This window comes from Sapajus apella, unplaced genomic scaffold (genome assembly GCF_009761245.1).
Source record: "Sapajus apella isolate SASKATOON/1434 unplaced genomic scaffold, GSC_monkey_1.0 scaffold13, whole genome shotgun sequence".
Taxonomy (NCBI): domain Eukaryota; kingdom Metazoa; phylum Chordata; class Mammalia; order Primates; family Cebidae; genus Sapajus; species Sapajus apella.
In genome coordinates this window covers 36,086,056-36,097,298 of record NW_022436953.1, presented here as the reverse complement: position 1 = coordinate 36,097,298, position 11,243 = coordinate 36,086,056, and the positions used below count along the sequence as shown (strand labels likewise).

Here is an 11,243-nt window from a genome sequence, read left to right as displayed (position 1 = left end):
GTCCGCTGCCGTCCTCTGTCTCTCCTGCGCGTCCTTCTCCCACCCCCACCCGGCCAGATGTGAGTGAGGCCGGCACTGTGCTCCCCCGGGGACCCCCGAAGAGACTCCGCGCCTCCCGGAACGAGGAGCGCACAGGCGGAGCGCGCGTTCCCGCGATGGGTGGTCCAGGCCTTGTCTGAGCCCCACCGGATCTGCCTTAATGGCGTGGCTCCGGCCCCCCAGGGGAGTCTGGGGCCCACTCCTACCCGCTGCCCAGGCCCTGTCCTGCGGGTTCCCGCCCCATCTACCTGGTTCTGGGCCTGGGCCTGGGCCCGGCTTGTCCTCCCTGACAGGAGTGCCTGGTTCCTGGCTGATCCCTGGTTCTGGGCGCCCATGAGCTGCTACTGGCCCCTATATGTGTGGCCCACAGGCATAAATGATCCAGTGAAGAAAGAAAGGGGTGAATGGGGGAGTCTGAGTGGGGAGTGGGGCCTAAGGAGGGGTGCGCTGGGCTCCTGCAGGCTGGGGTCACCCGTGTCCCTGGAGCGGGATGAAAGTTGATGAGACTGAAAGGCCAGGGAAGCCTGGAGCTGCCATGAGTCACCCCTGCCCCATCGCCACCCCAGCCCCAGCCCCTCCCGGCACTGAGCCCTGTGGGGAATGATTTCCAGGTAGATCTCACCCACCACCTGCACCAGCGCAGCCAGCTGCAGCTCTACAGCCCTGCCCACACGTGCACCTGTCCTCCATCCCTTTCCGGGAGTTGGGGGCCTTGGGACAAAGGGCTTGGGGTCAGGGGCAGCAGCAGAGCCTAGGTGGCTCACGGGGCCACAGGAAGCAGCTTCAGGCAGGAGGGGCCAGCAGTTCCTGCACTGTGTGGTGGAGGGTGGGGGCCTCACACACAGGTGGGATCCCCTTGGGAAGCCCACCCTGATCCCAGCCTGGAGCCCAGTGACTTGGAGGACAGTCCAGGAAGGCCTCTGCAGCACCAGGGGGGAGGCCCAGAGCCAGTGCCAGAAACAGTGTCCAGGCTCCGTTTGCAAGTGGGACACAGGTTTCCGAAAGGGTCCATTTTCACCCCCATCACCTCTGCCCCCCATTTCAGGGGCTCTGCTGTCAGGCCCCAGGGCTGGAGAGAATGCTGCGAAGGAAACCTGGGTGTGCTGAGTGCTGGGGTCCAGGTTTTCAGTCCCACTCTGGGGCCTTTCCCCTTCCCCTGTACCCCCTCCCTCTTCTACCTCCTGGCTAAAGCTGAAGCCAGACAGCGGCAGCTTTTGTGCACAGGACAGGACCCTGGCTATGAACTGGCCCCACCTTGCCCCACCAGCAGTGATGCCAATGTGGATGCCTACTAGGAAGTAGGGGATGCTGAGGACCCAGGGAAGTGCCATCCCCCAGTGAGCAGGGAAAGACCCCGGCACGGCTGACCTGCTCTGGGCCTATGTCCCCTGTGCTTTCCAAAGGCAGCCACACGGGCCAGGCCACAGTGCAGGCTCCTGCCTAATCTACCCCGAGGCCACTTTGGGGCTTTCCAGGTGGACGCCAGGCAGGTCCAGGCCAGCTGTCTCATCTTTACTAAATTCTTCCTTGGACACTCCAGTGAGTGGCCTGTAGAGGAAGTGCTTTCATGATGCAATTCCTTCAGTCAACTGAGAACACCCTTATTACATCACAAAGGGGCCACCAGTCTCAGTAGAAAGAACTGATTCACACAGCAGGCACCAGGGCCCCTTGCGGTGTGGGCTTCTAAATTTGCATGGAGGAAAACTTTCTAATCACATTTCTCTGGCTGAGCTGGGCGATTAAACAGCCAAAGCTGGATTTTTTTAGAGCAACTTTGGTTTTCGAGAATAAATAATAAATATACAGGCTGGGCATGGTGGCTTATGTCTATAATCCCAGCACTTTGGGTGGCCAAGGAGGGGGGGAATCACTTGGGCCCCAGAGCTCCAGACCAGCTTGGGCAACATAGAGAAACCCATCTCTACAAAACAAAACACACAAAAACAAAAAACTAGCCGAGTGTGGTGATGCAGGCACCTGCGCTCCCAGCTACTTGGGATGCTGAGGTGGGAGGATCACTTGAGCCTGGGAGTTCGACGTTGCAAGGAGCCAAGATGGCACCACTGCCTTCTGGGACAGAGTGAGACCCTGTCTCAAAATAATAATAATAAATATTCAGTATATCTGCCTGTGTTCTAGGGTATTAATAGGCATAAAGTCATTACCGCAAACCAGTGCCGTGATTTATTCCAAAACCGAGCTAGGGGAGAGAAAGGTGAGTACCGGAGAACGTTTTTAAACCAAAAGATCCGTCCAGTTTTGGAACATGAATCCTTTTAAGGGCCAGTCTCTGTAGGGCCCGGCTCCTCCTCCTCCGAGCCTCGGGTGGGCACCCAGTCCCGTCCTCCGGGAGCGTCACAGGCCCCGCCCCCCAGGCCTCTCCCGAGTCGAGGGTCCAACGGGAGGGGCTGACACGGAACCGAACCCCAGCACAGGAGCAGTCGGAGGCCGCGGCTGTGTCCCCAGATTTTCCGCGTGCCCCCTGCCCAGACCCGCGACGCGTCCCGCGAGGCGCAGCCCCTGCCCGGAAGGACTCCGGAGATGCGGGGCCCCGAAAAGTCACCCAGGCACCGGCGGGGCCAGGACCGACGCCCGGACCGCGGTCCCACCAGGCTCCTCGGGGCGGGAGGTCGGGGCCAGCACCGGGCACCGTCGGGACCCGGACCGCGGCGCTTGGGGAGAGGGCGGCGGACGCGGGCGCCGGACACGCGCGGCCAGGGAAACCCAGGGCGCCGGGCATCAGCGGCCGCGGCGATGCCCCTTTTTCTGGGCCCCCAGGGCCGGGGCGCCGCGGAGCGGGGGGGGCAGCTCGCCCCAGGCCGCGGCCTCACTGGGCAGGAGCCCCCGGGGCTGAGTCCGCGGCGACCAGAGGCCACTGGAGGCGGAGCGCGGGCCTGGCTCGGAGGACGGGGCCGGAGGGCACCGTCGCTCGGGACTCAGGGAGTCACCGACCAGCCACGAACACGGCCAGCCCGGGGCAAAGACACAGCCCACGCGCGTCCTCGGAGTGCGGGTCCCGCAGCGGCTCCCCGTCCGGAGCCAGCCCGGCTTCCCTGCGGCCTCTCCGCCCCGCCCGCCCCGCCCGCCCCTGTGAGGGTGCCCTTGCTGCTGGCCGAACAGTGTTTGCTTGTGCGCCAGGCTGAAGTGAACTTGTCGAGATGGAGACTTTCCTGCTGTTCTCTGTCAGAGCCGAGTCAGGACTATTGCCTGAGGAGACCCTCTTACAGGACTGGGGTCACTGAAGCCCACGGGCAGTGGGCACCTCCTTCAGCCACGGTGTCTCCAAGTCAGAGACCGGTGAGGGCTGCAGCCAGCATGGATGGATCCACCCATCACCACCCTCGGGAAGCCGGGGCCTCTGCCGCCCCTCACTGTATGGTCCTGGCACCCAGTCTTTTCCTTCAGCCACCTCGTGCCCTGGGCATCCGGAGACACCACCCGGCCCTCGGGAGTTGTGATCTGGCAGGGAGACTGCCTGACTTTTTGAGGGCATAGGGCCACTTGGTCCAGGGATGAGAGGCGTGGACCGTGGTAACCTCTGATTGGGCCAACATGGAGAGAGCCAGACGGTGACGAACCCCAGACAGTGGCCCACGGCCAAGCCCAGCACCTCCTCTGTCTCAGCCAAAGAGAGCCGTGTTGGGCCCCTGGGTCTGGGTGACTAGAAAGCACATGGGCCCTAACCCTGCCTCAGGATCCTAACATCAGGGTCACATCCCGGGACCCACTGGTGCCCAGGTGTGGATGTACTGGGCTGTCTGGGCCCGCATGCTGGCACACGGTCAGCTCTCAGAGCCTGGCCAGCCACATGTGCCAGTCCTGCCGATGCCCGGTTGTGTGGGGGCTGCGCTCTCGACCCCACCTCAGGTGCTGTGTCTCTCAACCACTAAGAGGGTGGGGCTGGGTCAGTCTTGCTTGCAGTATTTCAGGGGAAGGGACCCTGGTAGATCTTTTTTATATTTTTATGTTTTTCAGACATAGTGCCTAGGCTGGAACACAGTGGTGCCATCACAGCTCACTGCTTGGGCATCCACCTCTTGGGCATAAGCCATCTTCCCACCTCAGGCCCCCAAGTAGCTGGGACGACAGGCATGCACCACCACATCCAGCTGATTTTTGTATTTTTTGTAGAGACGGTGATATGGTTTGGCTCTGTGTCCCCACCCAAATCTCATCTCTAATTATAGTCTCCATAATCCCCAAGTGTCAAGGGAGGGACCTGGTGTGAGGTGATGGGGTCATGGGGGCAGATTGCCCCATGCTGTTCTCATGACAATGAGTGAGTGCTCACAGATCTGATGGTTTTGTAACTGTTTGACGGTTCCTCCTACACATACACTCTCTCTCCTGCAGCCTTGTGAAGAAGGTGCCTGCTTCCCCTTCTGCCATGATTGTAAGTTTCCTGAGGCCTCCCCAGCCATATGGAACTATGAGTCAGTTAAGCCTCTTTATAAATTACTCAGTCTTGGGTATTTCTTTATAGCAGTGTGAAAATGAACCAGTTCAGTAAATTGGTATCAGGAGTGGGACACTCACATAAAGATAACCTGAAACGATTTTGGAACTGGGTGATGGGAACAGGTTGGAACAGTTTGGAGGGCTCAGAAGAAGAGAGGAAGATGTGGGAAAGTTTGGAACTTCATAGATATTTGTTGAATGGTTTTGACCAAAATACTGAGAGTGGTATGTACAATGAAGTCCAGGCTGGGGTGGTTTCAGATAGAAATGAGGACCTTGTGTTTAAAAAGGAAGTTGAGCATACAAGTTTGGAAAATTTGCATTCTGACCATGTGGCAGAAAAGAAAACCCGTTTTCTGGGGATAAATTCAAGCTGGCTGCAAAAATTTGCAGAAATAATGAGGAACCAAATGTTAGTAGCCAAGACAATGAGAAAAATGTCTCCAGGGCATGTCAGAGACCTTCATAGCAGCCCCGCCCATCACAGGCTGGGAGGTCTAGGAGGAAAAAATGGTTTCATGGCCTCAGGGCCCTTCTGCCCTGTGGAGACTTGGGACATGATGCCCTCATCCCAGTTGCTTCAGCTCCAGTTTTGGCTAAAGGGGTGAAGGCCCAGCTTGGGCCATTGCTTCAGGGGCCAGGAGCCCCAACCCTTGATATCTTCCATGGTGTTGGGCCTGAGGTTGCAGAGAAGTCAAGAGCTGAGATTTGGGAACCTCCTTCTAGATTTCAGAGGATGCATGGAATCTCCTGGATGTCCAGGCAGAAGCCCTCATGGAGAACCTCTGCTAGGGCAGTGCAGAAGGGAAACGTGGGGTTGGAGCCCCCACACACAGTCCCTGCTGGGGCACTGCCTAGTGGAGCTGTGAGAAGAGGGCCACCATCCTCCAGACCCCAGGATGGTAGATCCACTGACAGCTTGCACCGTGCACCTGGAGAAGCCACAGACACTCAATGCCAGCCTGTGGAGGAGCTGCCCAAGGCCGTGGGAACCCAGGGTGCCCTGGATGTGAGTCATGGAGTCAAAGGAGATCATTTCAGAGCTTTAAGATTTAGTGACTGCCCTGTTGGGTTTTGGATTTGCATGGGACCCATGGCCCCTGTTTCTCCCATTTGAAACAGGAATGTTTACCCAGTTCCTGCACCCCCAGTGTATCTTGGAAGTAACGAACTCGCTTTTGATTTTACAGGCTCATAGGGAGAAAGGATTTTCCATGTCTCAGATGAGACTTTGGACTTTTGAGTTAATGCTGGGATGAGGTTAAGACTTTGGGGGACTGTTGGGAAGGCACGACTGGTTTTGAAATGTAAAAGGGTGTGAGATTTGGGAGGGCCCGGTGGCAGAATAGGGTTTGGCTCTGTGTCCCCACCCAAATCTCATTTCACAGTCCCCATGTGTTGAGGGAGGGGCCTGGTGGGCAGTGATGGGATCGTGGGGGTGTGATTTTCCCCGTGCTGTTCTTGCGGCAGTGAGTTCTTATGAGGTCTGATGGTTTTATAAGTGTTTGACAGTTCCTCCTCCACACACTCTCTCCTGCCACCTTGTGAAGAAGGTGCCTGCTTCCCCTTCTGCCATGATTGTGTTTCCTGAGGCACCCCAAGCCATGTGGAACTGTGAGTCAATTAAACTTCTTCCCTTAATAAATTACCCAGTCTCGGGTATACAGCTGTGTAATATGAACTAATAAAGGTGGGTTTTCACCATGTTGCCCAGGCTGGTTCCCAAAATCCTAGGCTCAAGCCTCAGCCTCCCAAAGTGCAGGATTGCAGATGTGAGCCACTGCCCCCAGCCTGCCCAGCACATCTGGAATGATCAGGAGGCACAGTTGTCTGGAGGTTCAAGGTCTCCCATGGGGGTTTCTGAAGAGGTGACATTGTCATGCCTCTTAAACTGGGTTAGGAGACTGAGGGGTTACTGTCCCAGGCCAGAACATGCAGTTTTATAGACGCTTTGATAGGGGTGGCATATTTCATAGCCGCCCCCCAAAAAAAATCCCACTATTTGGACAGCACTTGATCCCAATAAACTATATAAGTAAAATAATTAGCCATTAAAGAATAATACTGGCTGGGCCTGTATGGGAAAAACCCCACAAGTGCCATGGCAAGGGTCTGAAGCCTCAGCCTGTTCCCATGTAAATATCGATCTAGAAAAGAATTAGAAATGTAGGCACATAGTTATTCCTTTATATAATCACATATGATCTCATAGTTACTTAAAATCATAAAGATATGCTCAATATAACCTTTAATTTTACTAATGACTCTCGGGTTGTGAAGTGTGGAACTGAGGTGACATTGGAACAAAGTGATCCTAAGATGCTCTAAGCCCACTGTCACGAGCGCACAAGGGCTGCTGGAGGGCGCCTCGGCTGTGCGGCAGCGCCAGCGCTGGGAAAGCCCCGCTGTTTAGCCAGCTAGGGGAGGAGACGTCCAAGATGGCAGAGACGTCTCCTTCCTGGGGAAGTTTGGAGAAAACTGCGCTTCTCCAAGCTCTTGTGGTAAGGCCTGACGGCTGTCAGGGACACCTGCAGACACCCGGGGGCTTAACTGTCTCTATGTGACGCTGTGCCTCAGCGGTCACGTTCCATGTCCACTCTCATGCTCTGCTTCTGCACCTGGTTTCTCTTTTTCTCAGAAGATAAGGATTAATAATAGTAACATAATCTTAGTGTCCTTGATATTTCTGACAAATACGCGCAGAGCGCTGACGCATTAGCTTTTCTCCTCGCCTCAGCTACGTGAACGTCCTGAGCCCCCTGTCTCCAAGACACGCGATTACCTGACCCTATCACCGACCACTGTTACCTCACCTGACCTTCCCTGCCCCCTGCTTTGTACTCAATAAAAGTCAGAGCGTCCAGGCACTCGGGTCACTGCAGGTCTCCACGCTTTGGTTGGCAGTGGACCCCGGGCCCAAACTCTCTTCTCCATGTCTGTGTCTGTCTTTTATTTCTACAGTTTCTCGTCTCTGCACCAGCAGGGAGGGGCTCACAGAACCCTAGAGGGCCAGACCCTGTATGGGCCTGGTGACTCACACCGGTAATCCCAGCACTTTAGAAGGTTGAGTGGGGAGAACTGCTGGCGTCCAGGAGTTTGAGACCAGCCTGGGAAACACGGCGAACCCGTCTCTATAAAAACTATAAAAATTAGCCAGGTGTGGTGGCGCATGCCTGTAGTCCCAGCTACTTGGGAGGCTGAAGTGGGCGGATGGCTTGAGCCCAGGAGCGAAGGTTGCAGTGAGCCATGATCATGTCACTGCACTCCAGCCCAGGGGACAGGGCCAGATCCTGTCAAAAAAAAAAAAAGAAGTGCAATTGTCACATGCATCTGCTGACTAGCACGAGCCAGTGAAGGTTCTTATTTGTGGCCCTGGTTCCTCCCATTCTGGTGCCTTCAGGAAGTGTTTCTGATTGGCCTGCACTGTTTCCTGGTGTGATATAAACAGTGCCACCCAGATGGCCTAAGTCCTGGTGCTTTCATTTATACTTAAAAAAAAAAAGTGTTGCCTGGAACCAACCCAAATGCCCATCGATGATAGACTGGACAGGGAAAATGTGGCACATTTACACCATGAAATACTATGCAGCCATCAAAAACGATGAGTTCGTGTCCTTTGTAGGGACATGGATGAACTTGGAAAACATCATTCTCAGCAAACTGACACAAGAACAGAAAATCAAACACCGCATGTTCTCACTCATAGGCGGGTGTTGAACAATGAGAACACATGGACACAGGGAGGGGATCATCACACACTGGGGTCTGTCAGGGGAAATAGGGGAGGGACAGAGTGGGGTGGAGAGTTGGGGAGAGATAGCATGGGGAGAAACGCCAGATATAGGTGATGGGGAGGAAGGCAGCAAATCACACTGCCATGTGTGTACCTATGCAACAGTCTTGCATGTTCTTCACATGTACCCCAACACCTAAATTGCAATAAAAAAAATGTTGTCTTGTTACCTAAAGTTTGGCTATTTCTGATATTCCATGTTGATTATATATTATCTTCGATTGGACCACTGAGAGAAAACGCATGTAGCAAATTAGGCGGATGTGGCTCGTGACGGTAAGATGCTAAATTTCCAAGACAGTGAAATGAAGAAAGGAAATGTGTTAGCATTTATGAAGCCCGTGTTTTAAAACTCACACCAAACAGCTACATGATTCCTAGAAACATTCAAGGGGTGTGATTTTTTCCAGGTTGTAACTTTGGAAATTGCTCAGCATGAGGAACCATGGACTCAAATCTACCCTCATTCAGCCCCCATGTTCACGACGACGTTGGCCCCTTTGTACCCTGACGCGGGCCCTGGACCCTGCAGGAGGAGGGAATTGCATTCTTTCCTTGTTTAAGCAACTACTTGGGTTGTCTGTTAAGTGGAGCTGAAACTAAACACAGTGATAGAGGCCTCATTTCATGTTCTTGTTTTCCTGGGCTGCTGGAGCCTCCGTTTGCGTGGGTGCGAGTGGCCTGGCCCACACGGTGAAACCTGTCTCTACTAAAACACACAAAAATTAGCCGGGTGTGGTGGCGTGCGCCTGTAGTCCCAGCGACTGGGGAGGCTCCGTCTCAGGGAAAAAAACGGATGCATCCCACGTACAATTAATTATGATGCTGGCTTTAAAAACAATCAGCAACATTCTTCATACCGAGGTTTTACACTCCCCACTTGTCAGAAGAGAAACTGAGGCGGAATAAACAGATAGCTTCCAGGCAGAGATGAAGCTCGGACTGGAACCCAGGACCAACGTGCCCAAAGCCTGAAACAGCCCTGCTGTGAACAAGAGTTCGGGCAGAGTCTGCTGTTACAGAAAGGCCTCGCTCACGCAGGGAGCCCACACAGCAGCCAGGGAAGGACTGGACGGGCGGGCGAGGTCTCCTCGGGGAGCTGGAGGGGCAGTAAATGTGCATGTTTGCACTTTTCTTGTGTTCTGCTTTCTCAGTGACAGACGGGACCGTGCGGCCCCGCCACGGCCACCCCGGTCAGAGCTCATGCCCCGCCCCAGACACGGCGCGGTAAGCCTCTCTGCCTCTCTTCAGCAGTGCACCCAGGCCTGTGCTTCAGGTCTTAGCTTCTCCCCTCAAGTGCTTGGAACCTGCACGCCGCACTGGGCGATGTCGGCTCTGAGGTTCCTCGATTCCAGGTCGCTGGAGATCTCAGAGGTCTGCCCTGTGGAGCCGGCAGCTGCTGCAGATGACCACCTGCTTCTCCAGCCACACCCAGAGTCACCAAAGGAATGCGCCATGAGGTGATGCCGGGGTGAGGGCCCAGAAGTGCCCATCACATGCTGTGGGAACAGGGCCTCTGAAGGGAGACATGGTCGGGGCTCCCCACAGGGCCAGCCGTGAGAGCCCTAATTTTATCAAAACAGAGCCCTTTCTCCAGGACACACTGCCTCAGCTTATCTCTGCACTCCAATGCCAGCCCCAACCTCCTGGCTGCGATTTCTGCTACAGGCTCTGTGCTCCCCGACGGCACTCGTGATGGGTCCTGCACCCTCTGGGGCAGCACCTCATGGCCCCCAGCACCCCACACCACCCAAGCACCCTGCATCCTCCACACCCTAAGCCCCCCAGTACCCCTCAACCCAATACCCCATACCCCCAGCACCCCATGCCCCCCCAGCACCCCACACCCTCAGAGCCACCTGTGCCCCTCCCTGTGGGCATCACCGCCTACCCTGCCAGGTCTGCTGGCTGAGTGGTGTCGTCGGGATAAGTGGGCGTGGTTCCCAAAGCCAGGAGGTCAGGGATGCCGTGCACCCTTCCCCGCTACCCAGCTCTGAGGGGCACCAGGACTTTATAAACCTTCCTGAAAACTGCGGGTGGAAAGCAGAACGCCCAAGGGTAACAATAACCACCCCCACCGAACTCAACACAGAAGTGAAGACTCAAGGCCATCAGTGAAAAATAGTATTTCATGTGTTTAAAAATCCATTCTCAGGGTGGGCCTGCAGGGGAGGCAGAACGTCCACATCTCATTCCTGATGGCGTGCTGGGTTGTTTCCAAAATCCGTGGGTCCCCCATGGCTTCTGATGACAGCAGCTGATGCCATTTGCTGAGGGACAGAGACAGGGAGGGTGGCGAGGGCCTGGGCCCAGGGTGGCCACAATAGGTCAGAGAAAGGCCTCCAGTGGCCGCTGCCCCTGCTCCTTTGCTGTCTGAGTCCATCAGCACTGTTTGGTTTTCTTCTTGCTGCTTTTAAATCCTCGAGTGGCACCCTGACCAAAGCAGACGGTAGAGGGTATCCTGGATAGAAGAAAGTTCCATATTAGATGCTATATTTTCTTTGCCAACAAACAACCCAGCTCATAACAGCAGCTGTGAGTCTCCTTCTCTTTGAGAAGAAAGTTGCCCAGGTGCCAAGGCAAGAGACTGAAGGCACAATCTGTCCCAGAATAATAAATGATTACTTAGTTTTAGCAATGATAGTAAATATATTTAGAAACGATCAATTATATAATCAATCTTATCAAATCATTGTTCTTTACTATTAATCTTTGCTTCAGTATTATAGCATAAAAACACTTCAGTCTTATAGAAACAAGTGAAATATGATCAGGAACCGAAGGGACGTTGTGAGAAGTGATCAGGAGGCGAGAGTGAGAGCCTTGAGGTAATGCCAGAGCCTGGGGAGATGCCCACTACTCAGCAGGCAGGCCCTGAGTAAATGCCAGTGCCTGGGGAGATGCCCGCTACTCAGCAGGCAGGCCCTGAGTAATGCCAGAGCCTGGGGAG

At 55.0% G+C, this 11,243-nt stretch overlaps 1 protein-coding gene across 1 annotated transcript in view; it reads right to left on the bottom strand.

The window, feature by feature from the left end:
- Nucleotides 1–10,407: 10,407 nt before the first annotated feature.
- ZNF511 (zinc finger protein 511) overlaps nt 10,408–11,243 on the bottom strand; it is a 6,060-nt gene continuing 5,224 nt past the window's right edge. The window contains exon 6 of the mRNA XM_032282077.1: nt 10,408–10,754. Coding sequence (XP_032137968.1) covers nt 10,676–10,754 — 79 coding nt within the window. The 3' untranslated portion in view covers nt 10,408–10,675. The remainder of the gene's footprint in view (nt 10,755–11,243) is intronic.